Source organism: Carassius carassius, chromosome 42, assembly GCF_963082965.1.
Source record: "Carassius carassius chromosome 42, fCarCar2.1, whole genome shotgun sequence".
Classification (NCBI taxonomy): Eukaryota; Metazoa; Chordata; class Actinopteri; order Cypriniformes; family Cyprinidae; genus Carassius; species Carassius carassius.
The window spans coordinates 7,996,906-8,012,648 of record NC_081796.1 but is presented as its reverse complement, the minus strand read 5'-3'; the positions used below and the strand labels follow the sequence as shown (position 1 = coordinate 8,012,648).

Here is a 15,743-nt window from a genome sequence, read left to right as displayed (position 1 = left end):
ACCTGGATGTGTATCTGTATATACCGCTGTATATACTAGCCCTGTGTAAATTGCTAGAATAATTTTATGGTGTGCTTCAGACTTATCCCTTAATAAAACATGAACAAATACATGGTGAACTACTGTATTTATTACAGTATTTTTATTATCTGACAATGAATTTGACAGTAATATTATTTATTTTCATAAGCGAAAAAGAACTTCAAATGTAGCCAAAAATCTAACACCACAAACTAAAAAAGGTATTTTAGTTTTACAATATAACTGTATAAAAAACTGCAACAAATAAGTCTAGGAATATAAAAAAATATATATATTAATCAGATAATCTCTCTACAACAAAACAAGTAAAAAACAAGCAACCGTCTAGGCATAATTATTATTATTAATAATGGTTGCCATGAAGATCTTTGAGTGTCTGTGTTTATGATATGACAGTTTTCTCAAATAAAACGGTAAATTCTCATGAAGTGATGGTTTATGTGTTCGTGTTCTCATATAGTGACACACGGCAGAGACTACAAAACAGCGAGCTCCCGCGCATCTGCGCCCATCACCCACAGAGATGTAGAATTTGCAGGAGTAATATTTAAATAGTATTTTGCAGTTTAATATCACAGACACTGTATTCGGCTACAGTCTGGAGCCCAGCGCTTAGACTAACACGGAAGCGACTGAACGCAGCTGCGGGTGCAGAATATACTCGGGAGTCGGTAACTTACTACCGGTTTACAACAGAGACGCTGGTATCACATTTTTTTAATTTTCAGCACTGACTTGGTAGTGAAGCGCCAGTACTTGTGGCATCCCTAGTCGCCGTTTTACTGTCTGGTTGGTCCAGTCTGAAATACTGCTAAACAGTGGACATACTGCTAACCACTGATCTATAATATAGAAGTGGCTTCACTGTCTGTTGGCAGTTTAGAACGTGATGAGCGATCCAGTCATATATAGATCAGTGCTGCTAACGCGTTTTCATTTCTTCTTCGCTGCTCTAAACAGGGGTTGCTTGTGGCAACACAGCACAACTTCCTGTGTTTGCAGTGCGTTCTGAGCAGCGAAGAAGAACTGTGCAGCGGTGAGGCAAAGCTAGTTGTCATAACTAGGTCTTGTTTAAGAAAATGGTTTCGGATCGGTATATGGGTTTATGTACTCGCTGATGCCAGAATTTGTTGTGGTATCGGTGACATTTCCGATACTAGTATCGGAATCGGAACAACTCTAGTAAAAAAACATAGTTAATTTAAATTAAACCAGAAGCCGAACCAGAAATTTCTAAAAATACCCCATCCTACTTATGAAGATCTGTACACTGTAATATATGTTGCATTTTGACATTGCCAACCTTTAAATTAAGTTGACAGTAATTAATTAACAGTATTGAGCATTGAGTAGTTGAGTATTGTGCATTTTTCCTTACCACTATTTATTAATAATTGTTTAATGATTTTAATGGAACCAGAATCAGAACCGGAACCGTTAGATGGAACCGGAATCGGAACCGGAACTGGAAAATTTCTAACAATTCCCAACCCTAGAGATCAGATAGACACCAGAAATGAGATTCTGCTAGAAGGGGATCCCACATCTCTAAGGGAACAACAAGGTCCCAACATAAAGTCAACTGACTAAGGAGGCAACCGAGATTGGCCTAACACTTAGTTTCATTGCAAATGTTTTTTTTTTTTTTTTTTTTTTTTTTTTGGAGCAACGCTCTCGGCTCTCAAGCTGAGGCGGGCCCTTACAGCACATACTGGTAGCAACTCCTAGCTAACCCTCACTGTGAGGGGAGCAATTCTCAGCTCAATTAGAAGGGGTAACCCGGTAGGGCCCAATAAGAGAAGGGTAAGGGGTAACCTGCAGGCCTGACCATCTATGGAGTGTTGAACTCCTCAGTGCCTCAGCGAGAGGAGCTCTAGCTCAGAAAACATGCATGATGGTTAAGGAATGACCCGAATCTCGAGAGACACCCCTCGGTGAGAAATGAGTAGCTCCCCCTGGCCAGTAGGATAGGAAGCATGTCACGAAGCATGTACTCAACCGCAGGTCCTGAGGTTGCCGCATTATACTGTGGACCAGATTAGATTAGATTCAACTTTATTGTCATTATGCAGAGTACAAGTACAGAGCTAATGAAATTCAGTTAAAATGCATGTTATTAAATATTGGAATATCTAAGATTAATGAATGTTCAGAAGAATTATTCATTGGCAGATTAGCTAATTAATTAACTAATGTTAACTAATGAAGCCCTAATGTAAAGTGTGAATGAACAATAAAAAATCTAAACACTTTTAAACAATATCTAAGGCATGTTGTAGTCCAGATTCAAATAAAAAATATATATATTTAAATATTTGGCACTGTGATGAACACCATAGCAAATCCACAAAATCTGAATGGCTATTTAAAATTATTTAAATATGTTTTAGAAAGTAGTGCAGCTGCCTTATTTATGGGATTTCCAGGGTAAGGGCTGCATTTTCTGCAGTTTAGCGCCATCTGCTGCTTTAAAACGTAGTAATATATTTAATCTAGTTTGTGCTCACTGTTGTATACAGAAGCTTTGGACGGATGATGTATGGTCGGCTTTGCTCATGTGCCGCTCAGAAGTGATGAATGCAGAAGCGCAGGGGTGAGATCAAAACAAAACAACGGTCACTAGTTAAAAATACAAAATGAGGATTTGTAAAGAAGAATGTTGGAGGATTTTGATGTAAGCCATGAGGAGACTGGTTGTCCTTTGCTAAAGTAAGGAAACTTTGCTTCCTTTGCTCCTGTTAACAAACATTGGTTTTCACAAGACTCACCGGGCGCATGCACAATGTAGTGCTGCAACGACACGTCGACGTCATCGATTACGTCGACTACAAAAATACGTCGACTTGCGTGAAATGCGTCAACGCGTTACACTGTTTGTTTACATCTTGCGTAATGGCATACTGGGAATGGAGAAAGTTGCATTCTATCACAAAAACAGAGACCACTGTTATCAAAAGTATGGGAATACTTTAAACAGAGGCCAAATAAAATGGCCCTTTGTTCCCTTTGCAAAACTGATATGGTGTACCACGGCAGCACAAATGCGATGCACGAGCACCTCGGTGTTACGGTTTAATTGGTTACCATGTGATCTGGTGACCAACTTCCTGGTTCAGGTCTGATGTTCTTGTAAAGATTACAAGTTATTGGTATGATCTCCTGTACCGGCTGAAGTAAGGATAAAAAAAAAAGTAGGGATGCACCGAAAATTCGGCCACCGAAAATTTCCGGCCGAAAATGGCATTTTCGTTTTTTCGGCCAATAGACTTTTATCACCGAAACAACACGGCCAAAATGTTGTGATGACGCAAACAGAAACCGCGACCTGCACGTGCACCTGCATAGCCTAGACCACGAGCTCCCCGCGACATTCACTACACATCAGTGAGAACATTCTCTCTCTTCTTATTCCTTTATTCGCAGCACTAAAGCGTCTCCTAACAAAGAGAGATTAAGATGGACCACGAAGTGAAAACAAAGAAAAGTAGAGTCTGTTAGCACACGTCTCACTGAGATCTTTTCGGATCCTCTGCACTTCATCGCGAATGTGCTTGATCCGCGTTATAAAGACCATTACTTGGATGCGGAAATAAGGCAGCGCGCACGAGAAATGATCCAGGCCACGCTGGATGCGGAGAACCCGCGTGGAGACGGAGAAGCGCCAAGCGCAGGAGACTGAGATCAGAGCGCAGAAAAAAGACTTGTGTCTGCACCAGATGAGGGGCATGGGATTCTGCAAGAAAGTGCCTCAAATAATAATAATACGTTGGCTATTTTGTTCTTAGGCTACTATATATGTGACATTTTATATATATATATATATATATATACACACACACACACACACACACACACATACATAATATCATATTGTAGCCATTTTTCTGCTAGATTTCTGCTTTAATTTGATAAAAATGTTTATTTATGCCCTGGCCCTATTTAAATACACTCTCTCAAATATTTCTCAAATGTCAGGCAGATGACAAGCTCAACTCCTCATCAGCTAGATGGTTATCTGTCTGAAGTCCCCATCCCCAGAAATGATAACAGTCTTGCCTACTGGAGAAGTAATGCACTTTCTAGTCCTACAGAGAAAATATTCAAATGCACTTCACCTAAATGCACTTTGTTTTTATGAGAGAACAGTTCATTTTAAAACCTTTCTGCAGGCCAGTAGGCATGTACATTATTATTTAATATACACATGAGTGGGATACATTTTTAGATTGAATTTTATTTTAATACTGTGCATTGTTGCAATGTGATTAATAAATATTTGCATAATTTGTAATTTTTATGTTTTTTTTTCAAATAATTTAAGTAATTGTAATTATCTTTGAAACTTTAATATTAATTTATGCAACTGCAATGTCTTAATTTTAGTAAAGTTAGTACACGGTCATAGCAATAAATGCAATGGTACTAATAATTGGCATAATTTCTTTCGGTGTTTCGGTTTCGGTTTTCGGCCTTGGTTTTCTCTTTTTCGGTTTTCGGTTTCGGCCAAGAATTTTCATTTCGGTGCATCCCTAAAAAAAAGTAAGTGTTTTTTGGCACGGGTTTCGAACACGCGTTCGCATATCGTGCCTAAAAACGCATGGAAAACGCTAGTCGCGCTGCTTTCTCCTTCTTTCCAAAGCGCTCGGGCAGTTGCACCCCTGAATTAAATTAAAATTAAATTTATCCATTTAGCAGACGCTTTTATCCAAAGCGACTTACAGTGCATTCAGGCTATCAATTTTTACATATCATGTGTTCCCGGGGAATCGAACCCCCAACCTTGCGCTTGATAGCGCAGTGCTCTACCAATTGAGCTACAGGAACACTAGACCCCTGGGGCGTCTGTCGTTGCTAAGCAACCATGACGTGCTCTCTCCATGAAGACGCGGAAATTTCAGCAAAGGATAAATGGATTTGCAGCACTAAAATCGCTTGCAGTAGCTCTGCTACTAAATGTTTCAGCTGTTCCCTCATCTTAGCTGAGCTTTCAACGTTGTTACGAGAAAGGATGAAGCTGATTGGTTAGTTCTTGTCACATGACGCGCGGTGCGCTTGCGGCATTCTGTAAAGTTGAGATGTTTTTAACTCGATGCGGTGCGGACGCGCCTGGAAAAAACGAGTGCGTCGCACCGCGTGTGCGTCGCTTCCATTATGAGCGCGCATATCGTGCGCTTGCTTACATTGGAAATAACGAACTTGAGCATGCAAAAGACGTGATATGTCAACGGCCCCTTAAAAGACAGCGCGTCGCGAGACAAGTCACAAACCACTGAGCTACCCCGAATCAGCTCCAGATCTCTGGAAACCATGCTAAACCATAGCAGAACCCTGACTACATTTTATGGTTTGTGATGCTAAAGAACATTTCATGACGTCTCAGACAACTGTAAATTTATGGCTACTGTGGTTTAATTATAAACGCTATCATAAACTCATATTTACCATAGTAAAATAATTTTCTTTGCCTCTTTATTTTTATATACTGTAAAAACTTCAACCACATTGGTTGAAAATGAATAAGTAGTACTTATTTTTTTTGTGAAGTTATCCAAAGGATTCATTAGCTAATAAAAAAGAACATTAGATTATTTATTGTAATAAAAATAATCGTTAGAGTAGTCGACTAATCGAAAAAATAATAGTTAGATTAGTCGACAGAAAAAATAATCGTTAGTTGCAGCTCTAGCACAATGCCAACCTCATACATCATCAGCCCAGAGCTGCTTTCGTGTCCAACTGTTTTTTATATAACTCCAACTGGATTCATCTGAAAGAAGAAAGTCATATACACCCAGGATGACTTGAGGGTGAGTAATTTGTGGGCTAATTTTCATTTTTGGGTGAACTAACCCTTTAAGGGGATGAAGATGAGAGCAGATGTAATACTCTCAGAGGGAGGTGAGTAGATGGCTCTGGTTTTACTCTTGTCCAGACGAGAGCGTTGAGAATACTTTGTCTGGATCACCTCCTTCAAATCAAATCCCTTATGGCACTTTTCCACTGTGCTCAGTACGACACAGCATGGCTCGGCTCGGTTTGCGTTTCCACTGTAGTTTAGTACCACTTTGGAGTGGTCGGGATTATTCTCACGTCATTATAATTGCGCCACCTCTACTGCCGTGACGCCTGAAAAATGTTTTCATTTCTCACCCGCTCCTTTGCCATCAACAAGAGGAAAGTCTGTACTTCCCCAACAGACAACAGAACAGCCATTTTTGGATGTGCTCTCATTCAAAACAGTGGCGTTCAAGCCTTTGCTGGTTGTGCTGATTCTGTCTGGCCGATCAATGATCACCAGAGTTTACACATCAGGTTTTGGTAAAGATACAGTTCACTTGGAATCTCAACCGAGGTGGTACTGAAAAAAACACCAGGTACTGTACCCAGTGGAAAACCCACCAAAAGTGAACTGTACTGTACCGTGATGTACTATGTGTACATGGTACTACATCTGTACTATGTGTTTCCAGATCCCTACTATCACTACCACTCGCAAACCACACATCACACAATATAGGCAGCGCAATCTTAACAACTTGCGCACTTTGCCTATATCTGCTAATACACTACCTCCTTTTTCTGTTGGTCTCTGGAATTGGCAGTCTGCTGTAAACAAAGCCGATTTCATTACTTCTATTATTAATCATTCAAAGCTTAATCTCATGGCCCTAACAGAGACCTGGATCCAACCAGAGGACACTGCTACACCTGCAGCACTCTCCAATAATTTCTGATTTTCCCACTCCCCCCGTTTGATTAGAAGAGGTGGAGGTACTGGTCTGCTCATCTCTAATGATTGGAAATGTAATCCTTTACCATCTTTGGGTATCAACAGGCACTTTGAATCTCATTCAGTTACTGTTATCTACCCTCTTAAAATAATTTTTTTGTTGTCTATCGACCCCCAGGACCACTAGGTAACTTTTTGGATGAATTAAATGTGTTGCTCTCAACCTTTCCTGAGGATGGTACTCCCCTAGTTATGCTTGAAGATTTCAACATCCACCTAGATAAACCTCTGTATGCTGATTTCCACACTCTGCTTGCCTCTTATCTCAACTGAGTGTCAACTACTGCTACTCACAAATCAGGCAACCAATTGGACCGTATTTATACGCGACACTGCTCTACTGATCATGTTCTGGTTACTCCACTGCACACGTCGGATCACTTCTTCCTCACTCTTAACCTCAACATGGTCCCTGACACATCACTTACCCTTCACATGTCATCTTTCAACGTAACCTATGCACACTTTCACCCTCCCGGCTATCTGCAATGGTTTCATCTTCACTTCCTTTCTGCTCCACTCTTACATCATGTTTAGACACTGTTTGCTCCTTATCTTCCAGGCCAGCCCATAACACCCCTTCTGCCTCTTGGTTATCTGATGTTCTACGCGAACACCGTTCTAAGCTTAGAGCTGCTGAAAGGGTGTGGCGCAAATCCAAAAATACTACTGACCTTAATGTGTACTAGTCACTCCTATCTTCCTTGTCTGCTAATGTCTCCACTGCTAAAATGACATACTACCATAACAAAGTTAAAAATTCATCTAACTCTCGCATGCTTTTTTAAACATTTTCCTCACTTATTTGTCCTCCTCCCCCTCCTGCTTCATCTCTAATAGCTGACGACTTTGCCACATTTTTCATTAATAAAATTAAAAACATCAGTGCACAATTTTCCACACCACAATCAGTCAAGCTCATATCACCAGCAAACATACTCATTTACATCCTTCTCTTCACTCTCTGAGGCAGAAATCTCCAAACTCATCCTTTCTAATCACCCTACTACTTGCCCGCTTGATCCTATTCCATCTCATCTCCTTCAAGCCATTTCTCCTGCAGTTGTACCTGCACTCACTCACATCAACAACACATCCCTCCACACTGGTGTTTTCCCCTCATCATTAAGACAGTCTCCTATAACTCCACAACTTAAGAAAACCACCCTCAACCCATCTTTTAGAGAACTACAGACCAGCTTCCCTTCTTCCTTTCATTCCAAAAACACTTGAACGAATTGTGTTCAATCAAGTCTCTACGTTTCTCACACACAACAACCTCCTTGACAGCAACCAATCTGGCTTCAGAAGTGGACATTCAACTGAGACTGCCTTGCTCTCAGTTGTTGAAGCTCTAAGACTGGCAAGAGCGGAATCCAAATCTTCAGTACTTATTCTGCTTGATCTGTCCGCTGCTTTTGACATGGTTAACCACCAGATCCTCCTATCAACCCTACTGGCAAAGGGCATCTCAGGAACCACACTTCAATGGTTTGAGTCTTACCTATCAGATAGGTCCTTCAAAATATCTTGGAGAGGTGAGGTGTCCAAGTCACAACATCTAATTACTGGGGTGCCTCAGGGCTCAGTTCTTGGACCACTTCTCTTCTCTGTCTACATGGCATCTTTAGGTTCTGTCATTCAGAAACATGGCTTTTCATACCACTGCTATGATGACACTTAACTCTACCTCTCATTCCATCCTGATGATCCGACGGTAGCTATTCGCATCTCAGCTTGTCTAACAGACAGTTCTTGCTGGATGATGGACCATCACCTTCAACTCAACCTTGCCAAGACAGAACTGCTTGTGATTCCAGCAAACCTATCGTTTCATCACAATTTCACCATCAAGTTAGGCACATCAACCATGACTCCTTCAAAAACAGCTAGAAGCCTTGGAGTTATGATTGATAATCAGCTGACTTTCTCAGACCGCATTGCTAAAACTGTCCGATCCTGCAGATTTGCTTTATTCAACATCAAGAAGATCAAGCACTTTCTTTCGGAACATGCTGCACAACTCCTTGTTCAAGCTCTTGTTCTGTCCAGGCTGGACTACATTTACATTTACATTTATCCATTTAGCTGACGCTTTTATCCAATATATGTCAGAGGTCGCACGCCTCTGGAGTTGCAATGCCCTCTTGCAATACTATTGCAATGCTATAAAATACTATTGCAATGCCCTCTTGGCAGGTCTTCCAGCCAGTTCTATCAAACCTTTACAATTAATCCAGAACGCGGCAGCAAGATACATTTTTAATGAACCAAAAAGAGTACACGTCACACCTCTGTTTATCAATTTGCACTGGCTACCAATAGCTGCTCGCACCACTGGCTCTGCACCCATTTACCTCAATTTGTTACTTCAGACTTATGTGCCCTCTAGAAGCTTGCTTTCTGCAAGTGAACGTCGCTTGATTGAGCAGTCCCAAAGAAGCACAAAGTCCCTTTTACTGACTTTTAAATTAAATGTTCCCTCCTGGTGGAATGACCTCCCCAACTCAATCGGAGCAGCTGAGTCCTCAGACATCTTCAAGAATCGGCTTAAAACCCATCTGTTCCATCTTTATTTGACCCTCTAACTTTAGCACCCACTATTCTAATTATATTCTTTAAGAAATCTAACTACCTTTCTAATCTTTTTGTATTCTATTTTCTTTTAATTTATTATGCAATTGTGTGTGTGTGTGTGTGTGTGTAAAGACCTCTAACACTAGTTTGCTCTATTCTTTTTTTATTCTATCTGTTTTCTTTTTATTTATTATATTATTTAAAAGCCCATGCTACGTGTACTGTGTTAACCTAACTGTGACTTGTTATAGCACTTATATATTATTGCTCTTTTTGATGTTTTTGATTGCTTCCACTGTCCTCATTTGTAAGTCGCTTTGGATAAAAGCGTCTGCTAAATTAATAAAAATGAATAAATGTGATGTACCATGAGGTGGAAAAGCGCCATTAGACCCACACCCCTCAAGAGACCTACCCGCAGGGGGTGGGCGCAATTCGCAACACTAGTCTTCTTAGCCCACCTTTGATCCTTAGATCGAGATGGGCCAGGACCCCTTTTGATGTTCGGGCTCAGACCTAAACCTTTGTGAAATTAGGGATTTAAAGGTAGCCGAGCGTGTCTCAACCTCCTTAAACTTCTCAACCACCGTCTCGATGGAAGTGCCGAAAAGGCTATGGCTAGAAAGGAAATGAAGCGGCCTCAAGGTGTCACCTCCTTGGCCCGCTTCCATGGCAAGTCAAGCCTCACCGGGTTGCAATCCATAACCTCAAGCAGCTCATCATACGAAGGGCAGGAGGATTGGGAGGACTCAGTCTAGACTGCTTCATCCTCATCTGAAATCTCCTGCTCACCCTGGCTTTGAGCCAGCTAAGAACTAGCCACTGAATCAGACGATGTAAGAGAAATACTATTGTATTCAACTCAAGCAAATATAATTTGTGTCATCAGGTGTCAAATAATGAGGACACGGATCCACAAGTCTTAAATGCCTTACTAGTGCTCACCATGGTTAAGAAGAATAATTATTCTCACCGAAAATGCACGCTTCAAACAAAACCGTCCTTGAAGACGATGACGTGTTCTCCCGGCACCCTTTTATACTGTGGTTGCGCCGGGTGATGACGCCACAGGCTATCGCCGGCCAATGTTATTTTCAAGTTCAGATGTATGCTTCAGACACTGGTCACGCTGAAGGTGCTCCCCATAGCAACCCCTAGAGAATGCAGTTCGAAGTTCCCTTGGAAGGGAACTTCCTACTTCCCACTTCCCAGTTGTAGTTACGAGTTTGTGTTCAAGAACAGAAATCATGGTGGACGGCCCTATTCATGAGTTCATTCTTGCCAGTTTCTTGGGTAAACCTCATTAAAGCCAAAATGTACAAAATATATTTAGTCAATATCCAAAAGTTTCTCAGCTGGTGGCATCCCATTCATTGGTAAACATTTACTGGTATGAAAATATTCAGCTGGCTGATGATTCCTAATTTCATTTAAAAAAAAAAGAAAATTGCTATTTCACTATGTTCAGTAATACCATATACATAATTTTTATTTATATATGCAAAAATACATGACTGTAACTTAAGGAAGGAGAGAACAATGTAGATGCTGTGAGGAAAAACTAAACATGCATTCTCAGTCAATGCCTCCTATTGTGCAGGCATGAATTAGCTGAAGTGATCCATCATTTCGGGTTTGTTGAAAGAACCAATTCACTTCACTTTATGCGTCGCTCTCAAGGTGACGAGATGTCAATATCATCTTAATTTAGATAAACACTCCTAAATAATAATGTCTAAACAGGCAAGTACTTGTAGACACTGTACTTGATGTCTCTGTAGTGTTATGCACTTTTTTTAACTTTAATTTGCATTGTCTCATGTTTGCCCTCACCTTTTCTTATAGGTGGAATTGGCTGTACAGGAGAAAGAGCGATATCTGAATGTCACCAGGTGGTTTGATCATATCCAGCACTATCCAGGTGTACGACACCATTTACCTCCTGTGGTGGTTTTGAGGAACAGAATTTACCCAAGTGGTCGCCACTGATAACATATTGTGGTCTATCAAATAATCCAGACCGTAAGGTCCAAATATCAATGCTCAACTGACACACAGAGCTGTTTCGTTTTATTGCACCACAACCCTGACATTAACCAGTCAGAACAAGTAAAGTTTTTTTTTAATTATTATTATTATTATTTTTTATTTTTTTTTGTGAGCTAATGTATGTCCATTAGTAGTGTTATTTAATATGTATGTTTAGAATGAGTGTAGTTTGTGGAAGGTTTATTCAAATTATGTGGATTGGAGTACATAAGCATGAACAATAAGAATAGTGGCTGTGGTTAAAATAAAACTTTTACTAATGGAAAAGCAGTTGATTTGAATAATAAGCTGAATATGAAAGAGTAAATCTGTTAATAGATTTTTTAGATAAGTTACTCATTTAAGATAATATGGATATCCCTCACATCAAGCCACAAATATCTTTCCTCATTTCAAATTTTTTTCTGCCATTTGCCTATTTCTGCTAGTCTCTGCGCTGGTGTGGGCAGTAGTCTGGTGGTTGAAAGGATGTCATGTTCTTGCTCTGGGGCAGTGGGCAGACTACCAGCTGTAGCCGCACAAACAGCACTGGTGTGTTCTGGTTTTCTTGTGCTTTTCACCCCATCCACAACCAGTGTGTAATTCTCCCCAAAATCCCCTTCTGTCATAGCCGTGAATTTCTTTAGACACTTAAGTGTTCAACTGCTTAATCTGCTTCTGTGTTATATAAATCACTGTCTGTGTCAAAGGTTTTCAATATTCAAAGTGGTTTTGAATGAGGCATTGTTGTAGAAGATCAACACTTGTGCATTTTCACGGCACAAAATTAAAGCATTTTTATAAAAGGTAAAAGACAAAAATACCTTTCCATTTCCAGGAGACTTGTTCCTGACAACATAGTAGCATTATTGATCATAAAAGGTTTACTTAAAAGATCTTTTGGCAAACCGAGTGCTTCATTCAACATATAACATGTGGCCAATCTGGTTTGGAGCTGTTCTTTCCATAGCCTTTATGGTGGAAAATCCTCATCTTATGAAAGGGAGATTTGTTTTTGCACGTTAACTTACCTACTGTGCATATGCTGACCTAAAGATCCTGTTGTTATTTTTATTATACTTCCTTTCCTGTAAGCCGCCTTTGTGAAATGTGTGCTGTTCTCAAGCTCAAGTTTGTGTTCTTTAATGTCAACAGAATGTTGTTCTGTGCCAATAAATGAAAAGGGGAAAACAGAACTATCAGTGTCCTTTTTTTATGAGTCTTCCTGTTGGATATATGACACATCCCATTTTTTTTTGAAGAATTTCCATCTGATGTTGTGTGTTCATAGAAGAAACACAGTGGAACAAAGCAGTGTGTGTTTGTGGGATAGCAAACTGAAGAAGCGACAGAAAACTTGCAGTCATCAGAACAGGCCTTGTGACCAGATAATGAAGATATCCACAGTGGAGTCTCTGTCTGCCTGTTTCTTTCAGTCTCCAGATTTAATTGGGCGGCGAATTTAAACCGGCTTCCCTCATCGAAATGAAATTTATTGGCTCTTTCACGTCCACAAAAGATGACCAAACCACATGTAGCAGCTGTTTCTGAATGGTGGTCTTTAAGGAGATTTTAACTGAAGCTTTCCACATTTTCAATCATCAGTTTAGGTGTCATGGGGTCACTGATGCTTAAGCACAAGTTGAGGAAGATGAAAGATGTTTTAAGTCAAGAAAAAAGATCCACAGCAGGAGGTGTTGGACACTCCAATTAAGCAGAGTTAGAGGCAATTCACTTTTCATGGGTGGATTTTATTTTATTTCAGTTGTGCTTCTGTTCATTCATTGAATTCTGGCAATTAATTTGCCTTGCAGTCAAAGTTCAAGAGGTTTGGGGCATTAGCTCTCACATGCCAGTTCATCTCACATGCAGCATGCCACAAGGTCAACAAACCACCTATTGCTTTTCCCAAATGTCTTCAGGGACTTCAAGAAGAGCAGGGAGTAGCATACTTGGGGGGGCTCTAGGATGAGCACTCTTGACACGGTTATGCTTTTCTTTTGATACAGCTGGATCTTGGTGAAAAAGACTTTAAGTAGCACAGCATGACAACTGCAGTACTTCTGGAAAGTTGAGTTCTGTAGCAGAACAAAAGGGATTAATGGTTCTTCTAGAACGAAACCAGCTTGCATCATTGACACTGCTACAGATCACAATGGATAGACAGATGCACATTGACTTTGCCAGGCTGTGTTCACATTTTGTTTGCATCATGTCCTCTGAAGTGCCTTAAGTTTTCACCAACTGTTCATTGTGTCTTGTTAACAAGATAAAGAGCTGCATGCCAAGTGAGATGTGAAGCTGGGAAAACAGAAAACCCTGATTGATTCAATGAAACTATCAGCGCTGTGTGGGGTGCATTAACACAGTGTAAGTAATTGTGACAGCTCCTGTGTTATATGCAAACAACAGAAAGTGACAGTTCTACCATGTGCCCATAAAGCAGGCATCTGATTGTCTACTGCAATTACATGACTGAAGCAAAACAGGAAGAGCAAAAAGTTATGCAGTGGTAAGGCATCCACACACAATTAATAGCTTAACTTTAGAACGGCGATAAGCAATTTTAGATGGAAATGCTCCACTTGAGGCAGTGTAAGTGTCAAAAGCATTTGTGAGTCTGCAAATTAATGTCTCAGAGGCAAAATCGTTTTACAGATACAGCTATGCATGTTATCATGGAATGAGGTATTCTGAGCTTAACACATCATAGGCCTATCACTCTTAGTGATGGAAATACACAATTATTAAGAAAAGGAGCATCTTATATCTCGAGCATTGCCTTTGTATTACCCTCTTACCTATGTATAAGAAGGACCACAGGAGTGGGTCTGTGAGTCTTTGAGATGCTCCTTGGTCACTTCATCAATCACAGAAGGCGCCTGATTTAAAAGGTGCTAAAGTACATGTGTGTGACCCCAGGCGCCGTGATGGCACCTTAACACTGACACGGATGACAGAATTTTCCGGAACTAGACTCTGCTGAACGAAACCATCCCAGCTGCACAAAACATAGTCCTGAGAGAGATATGTGGGCCTTGTGCACCATGTGTGCTTTGAGTATTTCATTTAAGGGGTTATGGATTTGGCTTAAGGGTACCAGAGGTTTAGGAGTGGGGGTTGAAGACATGAAAATTACCTCCTGGATGTTGAGACATTATGGACCATGCATAGAAGGTGCATAGACATCTATTTTAACTGTTCTTTAGTAAGGGAGTCTATGCAGGGCAGCCCCTAGAACTGTGAAGTAACATGTTCTGTGAGATCTGACACATGCATATTGAGGAACAACTACCATGCCAAATTTGGGATCTATCTTGTTATGTGCTTCTAGTACTTGTAAGCCACTAAGGTCCTCATCTGGTATACTGTAGCATGCTCATGAGTGCAGGGGAGAAGTGGCCCATCCCTAATAATGTTTGTCCTTTGCCCCGTGAATTTTAGTGACAGCCCAGGAAACACATGAGCAAATTTGAAAGAAAGCAATAAAGGCAAACAAGGCTATATGTATATATTTTATATATTTTGACCAAGCCCTGAGATTTTCTGTGCAATTAAGAAACAACACATACCAGTAAAGAAAAAAATATATATACACATCTTTTTCCTCAGAATACAATGATCCCCATCTTTACATGATCTGCTGTTGTGGATCAAATCTGCTAATAAACTTTTAACACATTTGTACTTTTGTTGTTTTTTGGGGCTATTTCTGTGCTTTGGCCCCATGATTGCTGTTTGCAGCTATATTTGTTGTGTAGTCTATTGTTTTTATCATAAAAGTTGAACTATTAATGCATTTTTAATGCATTTTAACGTGGGGTTTGCACAAGTGGCAAATTGCTGCCCCTGTTAACAATTTCTACTATTGCAACTGAACAAATCAAATCAAAGAGGATGACCTGATATTAGGGCTTAATTTATAGTAAGGGAAAAAATACTGTTGAAATTGTACCTCTTCTTCGATACCTTCACAACCAAGAGGGTGTATTTTCTTTTCTATACACTATCTCCTCTGGTTGCCCCCTTTGTCCCACAGGTCTTGCCAGGGAACTTTAGTAAGACCTCCTATGTTAATGTCTTCTGATAGGATGTCCCCGGGTCCTGTGAGAAGTGATACTAAAAGTAATCCCAGCTGAAATGGCATGACAAAGGGAATACTTTATATGAGCTCCAGAGGCATAAGGCTGATAGACTGGAGTCCAGCCTGCAGTTGTTTATCTGGGTTCATGTGTCAGGGGTAGTGCAGTGCCCTCAGCTGCCCTCCTAATGGCCACTGGTCAGAAAACACTCAAATAACATCTCA

The 15,743-nt window shown here is 40.4% G+C and overlaps 1 protein-coding gene across 1 annotated transcript in view; it reads left to right on the top strand.

The window, feature by feature from the left end:
• LOC132124498 (eukaryotic translation elongation factor 1 epsilon-1-like) overlaps nucleotides 1-12,633 on the top strand; it is a 28,906-nt gene extending 16,273 nt beyond the window's left edge. Inside the window, exon 4 of the mRNA XM_059535559.1 lies at nucleotides 11,255-12,633. Within this exon, the coding sequence (XP_059391542.1) occupies nucleotides 11,255-11,398 (144 nt within the window). The 3' untranslated portion in view covers nucleotides 11,399-12,633. The remainder of the gene's footprint in view (nucleotides 1-11,254) is intronic.
• Nucleotides 12,634-15,743: the final 3,110 nt, after the last annotated feature.